Here is a 13,604-nt window from a genome sequence, read left to right as displayed (position 1 = left end):
TCTTGTTAGTATGTTAAAAACTAACTAAGAGAGAACTGTGAAAGCCAGCTATATTTATTAAGAGATTTATGAACTCTTCAAATTATAAGGTTGCAAATGACCTAAGACATCAATTTAATAATTATGTTCTTCCTAACGCTGGAACCTTCTCTATAATATTCTCACTGAGTAGGCTAAAAGATTATAATTTCTTTTTAATTCTAGATCTAGGTTTTTCATTTCACAGATTTAGAATTAAAAGAAAATTTAGAAGTCCCCAAGTCTAAGTAACCCATCACCCAATGTGGGCATCTGTCCTCAATAACTATGACAAGTGAACATTCAGACACAACCTGGACACTTCCCATGCACAGTGGCAGAAGTTCACTATTCCTGACTACTGAATCTATTTCTTCCTTCAACCATATGCAAAATAAATATAATCTCTTTCAGGTACTCTTCAGATACCTAAAGGCAACACCAAGTCTTCTTTTCTCCATTTCAAATAGTCCAGATTCTCTTATCATGGTTTTCAGATGTCTTAGGATCCTGGCAACCTCGCTCTATTCATAAATCAGAACTAAACACAAAACATTAAATTGGATCCTGACTCTAGACATTATATGGCCACTAATGAAATCTACTATTGCACTGGGGGGTGCAGAGGGGTTGATACATCACACTCTTAAATTTGCAAATAACTAAAACTTAGATCTTTATCACACAAATTATTAAGAGTGACTTTCTCCAAAATACTAATAGTAAATGTGTTAAGCCTTATTATTATATTATGTTTAACTGTGTTAACTATCATCTTGTTAGTCTCAATGTATTGCTTGAGAAAATCAAGATTTTTAAATGTCAGTTCTGCTATCCAACACACTAGTCATTCTTTCCAGATTTTAATTATTTGTGGATCTAAAAAACATTAAAAGTGCTGACCAAAAAAAAAGTGGTGAACAACACTAAATACAGAGAGTCAAATCCCTATAACATAACCTAGGAGCATCTGCCTCCTGTTGACATCAAATTATTAATTATCCTTTCAATATTTTGTACAACAAGCTACAAATCCACGTGTTAACACCAGTAGTGGGGCAGGTGCAGTGGCTCATGCCTATAATCCCAGCACTTTGGGAGGCTGAGGCTGGCGGACTGCCTGAGGTCAGGAGTTCGAGATCAGCCGGACCAACATGGTGAAACCCCATCTCTACTAAAAATACAAAAATTAGCTGGGCATGGTGGCTGGTGCCTGTAATCCCAGCTACTTGGGAGGCTGAGACAGGAGAATTGCTTGAACCCGGAGGGCAGAGTTTTCAGTGAGCCAAGACCAGGCCATTGCACTCCAGCCTGGGCAACGAGAGCAAAACTTTGTCTCAAACAAACAAAAAAACAAAAAACAAAAAAAAAAAACCCCCCAAAAAAAAAACACCACTAGTAGTGGTATCATAAACGCTTACATTCACCAAACACACTACACTCTTTGTGTTTTTCACATTAAAAGCTCACACTAAGTAGAATAGTGGTTACCAGAGGTTGAGGAAGTGAAGGGAATGGGGAGATGATGGTCAAAGTGTAAAAAGTTTCATTCAGACGGGAAGAATAAGTTTTTGAGAAATATTGTACAGCATGATGACTATTGTTAATAACAGTGTATTGTATATTTCAAAATTGCTAAGAGTAAATTTCAAAGGTTCTCACCACTAATAATAATAAGGATTTTTTTTTTTTTTTAAGATAAAGTCTCACTCTGTCATCCAAGCCGGACTGCAGTGGCAAAATCATGGCTCAGTGCAGCCTCAACCTGCTGAGCTCAAGTAATCCTCCCACCTCAGCCTCCCAAATAGCTGGGACCACATGTGCATACCACCACACCCAGCTAATTTTTTTGTATTTTTTGTAGAGACGGGGTTTGCCACATTGCCCAAACTGGTAGTTTGTTGTGCAAAATATTGAAAGGATAATTAATAATTTGATGTCAACAGGAAGGGGAAGCTCCTAGGTTATGTTATAGATTCAAGCAATCCGCCTGCCTCAGCCACTCAAAGTGCTGGAATTACAGGCATGAGTCACTGCACCCTGCCCCAACAAAAAGGATTTAAAATGATGAATATGTTCATTAGCTTGGTTTAATAAACATATCCATCATTTCAAATCCTTACTTGTTCCTTAATCATTCATATTTTATACATATATTGTAACATCTTTTTATATACCATAAATACATACAATTATAATTTGTCAATTTACAATTTAAAAAATAAAGCTCATACAGACTCCAAAGCCTGTGCTTTAAACAAATAAATATGACCATTGCTTTTGCCTCTTTTAACATATTTCAAGTACGAAATTGTCCTCTTTGTCTACAAAGCTATTGAGATCATTAAATGTCTTATTAACATCAACAAAGATAGTATCTCTCACAGTCTTCTGATTTATCAATCTTGTATCACCATAAAAAATGGAAATGGGGTTGTTTTGGAATGACTTATTTTGGTTAACCAACACTGGTACCCAGTTACCACCAATTCCTTGTCTAAATACCACAGAACACTCTGTTCACTACACTTCTCTACATTTTTCCAGCTTCCAATGTCACATCAAGAACCCATCTTTTAAAAAAGAAAAAACAATGCATCTATCACTACAGTCATCTAGACTCTCTCCTACTCTTTGCAACTCTTCAAAGATAACAAACTCTGGCTCCATGATCCCAGATCCAAAGTCTTTCAATAACCTGGCATATAGTTTGCCTAAACCTGGCAACAGACTTATTTAAAAAACCATTAATTCTCTATCTCTTTATTACCCTGGACTTCACTTTCCTCTTAACCACGTGTATTCTTTCCTGGTAAGATTAGTCTAAAGAGTGGGAAGGAAAAAGAGCCTTCTTTTAGTCATCAATCAATATTACATAACTTTCCCAAATAACTAGCCTAGTTTTTCTTTCTACTAAACTTTAAATCTTTCTCAGATATCCTTGGCATTTTCTCCAACCTTCAGTGCAAGCTGGACTTCTATTACACTGTCATTTTTCTTAAAAGTGCTGTCCCCTCTTTCAGATTTATTCCCCTATGTAAGTTGCCACTTACAACTTTGATAGACAATCTGTTTAAAAGATTGAGGGCCAGGCACAATGGCTCATGCCTGTAATCCCAGCCCTTACGGAGGCCAAGGTGGGTGGATCACTTGAGGCCAGGAGTTCAAGACCAACTTGGCCAACATGGTAAAGCCCCATCTTTATTAAAAATACAAAAAATTAGTCAGGCATGGTGGTGTGCACTGGTAATCCCAGCTACTCAGGAGGCTGAGGTGGGATAATCACTTGAACCCGAGAGGTGGAGGTTGCAGTGAGCTGAGATCGCACAACTGCACTCCAGCCTGTTGTCTCTTAAAAAAAAAAAAAAAAAGGGATTGAGATCAGGGAGGTTCCAAAGGAGTCATATTTTTGTTAACTGCAGGTGTTTCTCCTGTCAATTTCCTTGGAGACACAATCTCAGGTTGTTACCATAACAATGTCATTTTTGGAGCCTCCTGTTCCATTCCACTCCACATGTTCTCAAGTTAGGTTTTCAAAAGTAAGTATCTGACTGTGCTCAGCAGTCTATCCTTTGCTATTACAAATTCTATGATGACAGGTCACTCTTCAAGATTTTCAGAACTCCTTTAACGTTCCAAGAGGTGAAATCATCAGCAAGAAAAAAGTGTACTTCACATTCTGCTTACAGCAAAATCCAATTGCCAACAGATGTGTCCAGAGAACAGATGTTCATCATCTGTGTGCCCCGACCCACATCTGTAAGTTTATACTCAAAACCTTCATAATATCCCCCATGTGACCACCATCTATAGTTAATTCTCACACAAGTGTCATACCTGCTTTTCCATCCTTTCATACTCACCCAAATATTCTCCATCATTTTTCCAGTTTCTGTTTTGAGGATTTCCATAAAGATGCCTACCTTACTCATGTTCAATGCTAGTCAAGTCTCCTCATTAACAGACCCTCTCTAAATTTCTTATTTTTAAATAACATATTCCTTTTTATTACTATAACTCTTAAGTACCATTGTACCACATTTTGATAATAGCAAATACTGACAATTATGAGAAATTTGTTGGAGAAATATAAACTTGTATCAAATCATTTTAGTATAAATGTTTGGTTCAAAAGCTTCTGTTTTCTGATCTATTTTTAGGCTCAAAATAGAATGCGCAAAACTTAGGCAAGCATTTCAGATCTAAGTAAGGAGACAATTCTACTTTAGACAGTTATATGTTTAAAATACAAACTCCAGGTAAAATCATGGAATAAAAGCGCTTCATCTCTATAATATTGATTTTTCAGTTATTACGACATAATGAAATCCCACATTTATTTATTTACTCATGTATTTTTTACTTATTCACTTCTACACAATCCCATGATAGGACTATAATTTAAATTGGCTTTTAATTATATCCAATAAAATAAGCCTCATCATCCATTTTAAAAACAGGCATTTCTTATGTGCTGCTATGTTAGATTTTAGTAATGTTTACCTCTTTCTCCTTTTACACAAAATGTCTTTTGAATATGGTCACTACTATTTTTGAGCCAGTAGACTAAAGCATCAAATAAGATAGCTAAAAATAATGAATTCATTTTACATTAGAGAAGAAATTGTTTTAATAAACATAGAATATACATACTAAGCATTATGAATTATTGTGGAGGTATTTCGGAATGTGTGAATGATTTTCCCCCAATCTGGTTCAAGCATCTTAATGAGTTTAGTGAAGTATTATGTTACTGGGTAACGGCAAAGGCAAACAGGCTTTAAAATGTTAAATGAAGAAAGAGAAAAGAATAGAGCAGAACATCCATGTTATAAATGCAAAGAAATGCCACCTTGGAAGTTGCACATTATGGGAAGAGCAGTCAGATGTGGTTCCTTTAAAAGACTACAAGCTTTAAACTGGGCATGGTGGTGCTGAGGAAGAAAACAAGAAATAAAAGGAATCAACCAAAAAAGGTATGGGGAGGAGGTGTGGGAGAAATGAGAAAGGGTAGAACAAAACCCACACCAAATCCCCTCAGCCACATCGGACAGAGGAAGCCAGAAAGACAGGCTGGCATGAGATCCTATGGCCCAGCTGTCCAGCCTGTGTTTGGATTCCAGATGGTGACTACCTCCTACCTTTTTGGTCAGCAGGGTGAGGGGGCACATGTGGGTACTTGGAGGGCTTCTTGATATGGAAGTTCACGTTGTCCAGCTCCACGTTCAGGCTGATAGAAGCGGCTGAGTCACTGTCCACTGTGGACTGGAAACTGCTGACTGATGTGCGCTTGCTAGGACTGGCAGAATCTTTTAGTGTTGGGAAGGGGAAAGAAATATAGGGAGAGGAGGGGAGTAAAAATGGGTTTTATCAGGGTATTGGAGGAAAGGAGAAAAATGTTTTTTTAATATACAAGCCCAATGTGCAATACCAAAATGGATACAGTATTTTCACGTACTTCTGTGTAGACTTAATAAAATTTGAACAAGTTAAATGTAAAATCAATTTTTAAAATGAAGAAATATATTGGAGGTTCTGCAGAGAGAAAGTCTGATATCATAGTGAAGAGATGAGAAAGTTGTCTGCTGCCATATTATTAGTTCAGTTATTTTTAAGCTGCTGCAAACTATAGACTATGGTAAAATCTAGAAATGTCAGCCTAACAAGCTGGTTTAAGAAAATACTGTATCTAAGACAAAGACTGCTATCAGATGTTTCCATTTAGTTGGAGCCATACATCATAAAGTGGAATTATTTCAACAAACAAGGTAATCATTTTATCATTCATACACAGTAATGACCCATCAAAACTAAAATGTTAGAAAGTTAAACTCACTAGCCAAATTATCGTCACCTTCTTCAGCTATCTGTTCTGTGTCACTGTCATCAAACTTTATGTCTTTAAACCAGGATGGTTCAGAGTGTCCTTCCACGGAGTTCACTGAGTCACTGTCTGGAGAAGGCGTCTCAGAAAATTCTGTACTCTGAAAGGATGAAGACAGGATCCAAGCAATTGGCCCTCAATGGCAACAATGTTAAGGCTGTCACACTACAAATAAATTGTAGTCCAATATTTCTATGAACTTAACAATTGAATTTATATAAAAATACACAAATTAACAAAAACTAAATTATAAACCAGAATCATACTGACAATTCCACTCTTTAAAATTATAATTTTTGTTAACTAGAAGACTTAAGTTGTATACTAAGAACAAAACATTTTTTTGATACAGATTTTAGAGTGTTTCATTTCATGCCTTAATCCTGAGAGTGAAGATAGCTTAGAATTTATTTTAGCTCTGGGGAAACTCTCTCCAGAACACATATTGGAAAATAAATTTTAATCAATCACACCACACCAGTATTTGGAGTCATTTGTCTCTTCTAACCATTGACTTTCCAATTTTAGTTCACAAAGGTGTTACTAAACATTACACAGCTGACCCTTGAACAAGGGTTTAAATTGCACAAGTCTACTTATATGTAGATTTTTTTTTCTGCCTCTGCAGACAGCAAAAGCAATCTCTTCTTTTCCTCCCTCCTCCTCAGCCTACTCAACATGAAACAATGAGGATGAAGACTTTTGTGATGATCCATTTCCACTTAATGAATAGTAAGTAAAGTTTATCTTCCTTATGATTTTCTTCATGTTTCTGTAGCTTACTTTATTGTAAGAATATGGTATGTAATACACACAACATACAAAATATGTATTAATTGCCTGTTATTGATAAAGATTCCAGTCAACAGTAAGTTATTAGTAGTTAAGTTTTGGGGAAGTCAAACATCGGTGAATTTTCAACTCTTCAGGGGGTCAGTATCCCTAACTCTTAAGGGTTGGCTATATATACATGTGTGCCTGTGTGTGTATATATATGTTTATATGTGTGTGTACATATATAACCCACATACTGTATCAAATTACATAAACCAAGAGTGAACATATATCTGTTTTTGAAGTTACATTTTTAAATAATTTCCACTTCCCTAAAGCAAAAAAATATATATTCATCTTTGTTTTTGTTTGTTTGTTTTGAGATGGAGTCTTGCTCTGTCACCCAGGCTGGAGTACAATGACGCAATCTCAGCTCACTGCAAGCTCCACCTCCTGGGTTCATGTCATTCTCCTGTCTCAGCCTCCCAAGCAGCTGGAACTACAGGCACCCACCACCACACCTGACTAATTTTTTTTTGTATTTTTAGTATAGACGGGGTTTCACTGTGTTAGCCAGGATGGTCTCCATCTCCTGACCTCAGATGATCTGCCCGCCTCGGCCTCCAAAAGTGCTGGGATTACAGGTGTGAGCCACCGCACCTGGCCATCATCACTATTGTTATACAATAGTGCTAGAGCCAAAATTATTTCAATAGATTCCATAAAAGTTTTCATTGTATTATTTATACTCTCAGTTCTAAAAACATAGGAATAAAACCAAAAACCATTAAAGTTAAATGATAAGCAACTATAAACACCATAAAGCCAAATTAAGAACTACCACACCAACTAAAAAAAGTGTTTGATTCTTACTTTTTTCCTTTTTATTGTCTGATCAAATTTAAAGTAAACGATAAAATGTTTGATTCTAATGGCAGCTTTTTCATTATTGCTGCCTGCCAAGTAAAAAAAAATGTTTTAACTTTCCTCAAACAGCAGGAAAAAATGTTAGAAAAAATTATCTTCTAATAAACTACTTTTTATTCCCACTGATGAAGAAAGACTATAAAATAAGCTTGCTATATTCTAATTGGCAGTAAACACTGAAAAGTACCTGCAGTGGTCTATACAGCGCATACTCATCTCTGAAAAGCTGGTCGTGATGACTAACACAATCCAGCCAACGTCCATCAACCATTGCTTGTCCAATCGCTATAGCTTGTGCCCTGAATCAAGACCCACAAAAATGAAAAGTTTTAAAAGTCAGTCAGAACAGTTAAGTACCAGATAAGACACAACCTTAAATTTTTTTTTCAGTTCTAATCAGAGTTAGAATTTCATATGGCCCTTGGATAAGTAAAGGACAAAACAAGAGAGAGTTAAAGCATATTAAAAGATTCTTCCAGGTACTATGGTAAAGGACAAGAAACTACTGGTAAGGCAGTCCTAACAAAACCTAATTTTAATAACAGCAAGCATTGACTGAGTATTCAACAACCCTGTACTTAACAGATTTAAAAAATGTTGAGAAAAGCTCCTACCTTCAAGGAGCTTAGTTTTAATAAGACAATACCAAACATTACAGATACAGGCATAAAATATGTATACATATATACATGAAATAGACACTTAATGACACGTTACATTATATGGCATTTCACAATTCATAAAGCACTTCAGCCAATATTATTTCATCCCCCACAATTTATTCACAGGACCACATAATTTTCCTCATATTGAAGAAGTCTCAAAGAGATTGAATAATGTGACTAAAAGCACAAAGCTAAAAAATATATACAGCCAAAATTGCAACCAGGGCTTTACTGCTTAAAGCTATTTCTCTCTTTACTTCTTTACGTACCTTTTTCTTCCCGTGAGAGGAGGAGTAGCTAATCTGAGAAAATAGTAAAAGCTAGGGTATATGTGTATTTGAAAAGCAGGACCTGTTACTCTTTTTTATAAATGATTTATGAGGCAAGCTAGGACCCGACAGGCATAGCTCACAGACTAAATACTCAACACAGGTTACAACCTGTCTAGATTAGTGAACAGTAGCTGAGGAATTCTTTGGCCTTAGGTTCCAGCTACATTCTCTAATCCTGCTTTGCTAGACAGTTCTTCTGCTTTTAATAAGGTAAATTAAGATCCCATTTGGCTCCTTGTACTCCTTGCATCTGTTCTCTGCTGGTTTAAACTCAGACTGGAGGAGGGTTAAATAATTAGCACACTAAACCATCAATCAGATAAAACAAAGAGTACCCTAACTCTACAAAGAAATCTATAACTCTTACTATCTTCAAATATGTTTTCTCATTCAAAATATAGAAACCTCTTTCTAAGACCAGAATACCTTGTGGCAATGTGCCCATTTCGGATTAGCCAGTTGACTAATTCCTTTCCTACAATGCAGTTGGGATGCGTTCTCAACCAGTAGCGGTGATCCTGAAACTCCATTCCACTGCTGTGATGGCAGATTTTTTTCCACAGGTCCTTTAACTGAACACTGTCCTGCAATCACATTAACAGCAAGTAGTTACTCTTTAGAAAAATGCTATATACTTTTTCAGATGTTTTCCTGTGATTTTGAGACTCATAAAAGGAAACCTAATTTGGATTTCTTTATGGTAGCTAACTCACACAATTTAATACAAATGACATATACATGGGAACAGCTTGAACTCAGCTCATCTAATTCCAAACATAACTTTTTCTCTTGAAAACCAACTATTTCAAATACTTCTTTTTTCAGTCAATGGCACATCTCCTATTTATGTATTCTTCTTTGGAGATGGGGCAAGGCAGAGGGAGACAATAGTTAATCACACTAACCTAAGGTAACTGTTCCTAGAGGCTTTCACTCCACCACATTCACCATGTACCCAACTGCCAGATGAGTTTTTTTAAAGGAAGACTTTCAGTAAATTACTCCCTTCTCAAAAAATTTCTGAATGTTCCTCGGCAACTAAAGGTTCAAATCTACACCTGTAAGTACAGAATTCATTGCCTTCCACCAGGTAGTCCCAAATAACTTTCCTTTCTCATTGCCCCCAGACTCCTATTTAAACTCTCTTCCAATTAAAAAATCTTACTTCTGGCCATGGAAAACATCATGCTTATTCCTATCTCTGTATCTTTCTTCACACCTTTAAATAAGATTCACCTTCCTCACTGCCTATCCAAAACTATTCCATCTCCCAAGGTCCAGTTCAAGCCCTTCAGTTTAAGCCTTTTTCTGATTCCCTCATTAGTAATGAGCTGTGTTTTGAATTCTTACATGACATATAGTCATATTATTTGATATTGTTAAAGTATTACTACTTCCACTATTAAGGATCTTCTCCCTGATCTTATTTCTACCTTTTGTGAGTTTGTTGGTTTGTTTGTTGTCTCAGAGACAAGGTCTTGCTATGTTGCCCAGGCTGGAGTGCAGTGGCTATTCATGGCCATGATCACAGCACCCTACAGCCTCAAACCCCTGGCCTCAAGAGTCCTCTCGCCCTAGCCTCCCAAGTAGCTGGGACTACAAATGCATGCCACCACACCTGGCTCTTACTTCTACTTTTGAATTATAAGCTTGAGGACACAGCCATATCTTCCATTTCTCTGAGTCACTCTTAGAATTGAACACAGTATTTTATGCACAGATAAATTCAATAAGCAACTGATTATTTCATATAAACATATAGTATTAAATGTCTGAAAAGTGTTACATGTGTATAACAAACATGCTTCAAAGCTTAAATAGCAATATGGGACCTAAGAGTTAAGCTCTCTTATTATATAAGTAACTGAATTCTGATTTTACCAGACAAAAGGGGTAAAAAAAATACTGGCCAGGCATGGTGGCTCACACCTGGGAGTGCACTTTGGGAGGCCAAGGCAGGCAGATCACGAGGTCAGGAGATCGAGACCATCCTGACCAACATTGTGAAACCCTGTCTCTACTAAAAATACAAAAATTAGCTGGGTGTGGTGGCACGTGCCTGTAGTCCCAGCTACTCAGGAGGCTGTGGTAGGAGAATCGCTTAAACCTGGAAGGGAGAGACTGCAGTGAGCCAAGATCCCGCCACTGCACTCCAGCCTGGTAACAGAGCGAGACTCCATCTTCAAAAAAAAAAAGGAAAAAAGAAAAGAAAATAAGAAAATATTAATGCAATGAGTACAGAATACTTGACCCATTGCTCAGGTGATCCTAGTAAAACTGAAGCTAAGCACTTCTGTTTAACTGATACACTATTTCATTTATATGTTTCTTTTTAAAAAGACTCAGTGACAGGCTGGGTGCAGTGGCTCACACCTGTAATCCCAGCACTCTGGGAGCCAAGGTGGACAGATCACTTAAGGTCAGGAGTTTGAGACCAGCCTGGCCAACATGGTGAAACCAGGTCTGTATTAAAAATACAAAAAATTAGCCAGGTGTGCTGGCACGTGCCTGTAATCCCAGCTACTCAGGAGGCTAAGGCACCAGAATTGCTTGAGTCTGGGAGGCGGAGGTTGCCGGGAGCCAAGATCACACCACTGCACCCCAACCTGGGCGGCACACCGAGACTCTGTCTCAAAAAGAAAAAAAAAAGACTCAGTCACATAAACATTCTCTATGCTCAAAACTAGCAATAGGTCAAAGATACTGGACCAGTACCAGAAGAATTTTGCGTTCATCCTCAGTGGTCTCTGTCCTAACATATGTTCGGTTAGCCTGGGGACTGACAGATGTCTCATATGAAGGTACCATAGGAGAACCAGATCTATCCAGTGACAGGTTAGTAATGCTGGCTGATCTGGAAATAAAAACAAAAAGTGAAATCACAGGTGTAAATTCTTCTTCAATAAATAGAATTACAGAGAAAATTCATTTTTAAATAAATGATTATTTACCAATGTTAAGGGTACTTTTAAAAGTATTTATGATGGTTATGCATGATACTATCATTGGAAGAAATCTGGTAAAGGATACCCAGAAATTCTCTGTACAATATTTGCAACTCTATGTAAGTCTACATTTTGCAATTCTATGTGTGTCTAAAACTACTTGGAAATAAGTTTAAAAGAAAGTAGCTATGGAAAGACTACAGGAAAACAATTATATAGCTCATATATCAGTAATATTTCAAAGGGAATAGATACAAAGTCTTCTTGTTAAAATGCTGTAAGTTAGTGGATTTTTTTTTTTTTTAAATAACAAATATAAAGACTGAAACTAAATGCAGAAATCACCTTGCAGATCAGGGTCAGGAAACTATGGCCCACAGGCCAAATCTAGCCTGCTTCCTGTTTTTGTATAGCCCATGAACTAAGAAGGTTTTATAGTTAAACATTTGCAATGCAATCAGTCTGATGAAGGGAACACCAATTTTGATGTCCAAATAGGCAAAATGTTATTACCAAAAAAAGAATTCCTTTCTTCTCACTAGTAGACCTATATTTAAAATATTGTCCTCAAGTATTATTACATTATGCTATTTTGTCAGTAAAAAAAATTACAAGAAATTTGTTTCTTCTCGTGATATCAGTATTCATACATATCCTTTATTTTAACTCTTGGTAAAGTTACCAAACAAATGACTTCGAAGTGGAATACCAATTGTATCAAGGAAACTTTAATTTATTTAAAAGAAAAGGTAACTAGAAATTTAGTTGGCTTCCATCTAGAAAAAAATTAAACCCAATTTTAGCTTCCACATAAAGGATAAAAGGCAAAAGCACCTATGATGTGTTAGACTATATATATATATATAAAACTCATTCATTAGGGCAGTATCTGTATCTTCCCACATTTAATCTTCACAGCATCCTATGGAATATGTATTACTAGCTCTATTTTACAGATATAGAAATCAAGAATAAGGGATTAAGTAATCTGCCTAAAGTAGCTCGACTAATATGTATCAGGGCTGCCACCTACAATTAGGTGGCAATTGAAAAACCATATTTCCCCAGTATAAGATAAAAATATTTTTTAAATAATTTAAGAAAGTATTCACAGGTTTAGCAAAGTGTCAGTTAATAGGAAACCACTGATATCAAATAGTCAATAAGCAATTTTTTTAAATAATTGGTTATTTATTTATTGGCATAGTCTTTTAGTGAAAGCTTGCTATTACGTCTTAATTTAATCTCTTTTCCAAAGGGTACATTATCCATACATTCTATTTCTCTATCATTCTAACCATCCCTACACATATTCTAATATAGAGGCAATAATAAAAGAAAATTAGTCAATGTTGCTGTCAAAAGCTCTAAGTAGGCTAGTAGCAAGAATACTGATTAAAATTATATTTAGAGATAATTATATTAGAGATAGCACTCACTGACTAAATTACATCTTTCCTAAAGACTTACATCAATCTTAGCATTAATTCAAAACATATACATTGTAAATTAGCACAGGTAGCCCTACTCTTCTACACATGCCAACAGGAATACTGTAATTTTCCCCATCTTTTTAAAAACCATCTCTTGACTCCACATCCCTTTGCTGCATTTCCCTCTACTTTACAGCAAAACTCCCATCTCCAGTAACTCTTCCATTATCTCTTGAACCCCAAACCCACTGACTGCCTATCAAGATTACCAATGTGTCGTTAAATCCAGTAGTCAGTTTTCACTCTTCATCTTACTTAACATATCAGCAGCATAACTCCCCTTCCTTGAAAAACTTTCTCCACTTGACTAATAAGATAAATACCCTCCTGGTTTCCCTGTCACCTCACTGGCCTCTCCCCTTGTCTCCTTTTCTGGCTTCTCTTGATTTCTCCAATCTCAGTCCTTAGTCCTTATTTCCTTCCTTCTCACACTCATTCTCTTGATGATCTCCATCCAAGTTCATAGCTTTAAATACCACGCACATGATGACAACATCCAAGTTTATATCTCTACCCTGTAGCCCTCCCCTAAATTCTGGATTCATATATCCAACTATTTGACATCT

At 36.4% G+C, this 13,604-nt stretch overlaps 1 protein-coding gene across 11 annotated transcripts in view; it reads right to left on the bottom strand.

The window, feature by feature from the left end:
- The window catches only part of PIKFYVE (phosphoinositide kinase, FYVE-type zinc finger containing), a 92,925-nt gene that overhangs the window by 47,734 nt on the left and 31,587 nt on the right, over positions 1-13,604 (bottom strand). For 7 of the 11 annotated variants that reach the window (XR_002733263.1, XM_023219920.1, XM_023219954.1 and 4 more), the window contains 5 exons: positions 11,316-11,454; positions 9,027-9,184; positions 7,791-7,902; positions 5,855-6,002; positions 5,160-5,327 (listed from right to left, as the gene is read on the bottom strand). Coding sequence is in view for 10 of the 11 variants with exons in the window: in XM_023219920.1 (XP_023075688.1) it covers positions 5,160-5,327; positions 5,855-6,002; positions 7,791-7,902; positions 9,027-9,184; positions 11,316-11,454 (725 nt within the window). In the remaining variant the exon portion in view is untranslated. Of the gene's footprint in view, positions 1-5,148; positions 5,328-5,854; positions 6,003-7,790; positions 7,903-9,026; positions 9,185-11,315; positions 11,455-13,604 lie in introns of those variants that run through there. The other 4 variants (XM_023219988.1, XM_023219999.1, XM_023219944.1 and 1 more) reach the window with 3 other exon arrangements.

The sequence above is a fragment of the Piliocolobus tephrosceles genome, chromosome 11 (genome assembly GCF_002776525.5).
Source record: "Piliocolobus tephrosceles isolate RC106 chromosome 11, ASM277652v3, whole genome shotgun sequence".
In the NCBI taxonomy this organism is placed as follows: domain Eukaryota; kingdom Metazoa; phylum Chordata; class Mammalia; order Primates; family Cercopithecidae; genus Piliocolobus; species Piliocolobus tephrosceles.
Note: the sequence above shows the minus strand (reverse complement) of the source record. Positions and strands in the feature narration are given on the sequence as shown.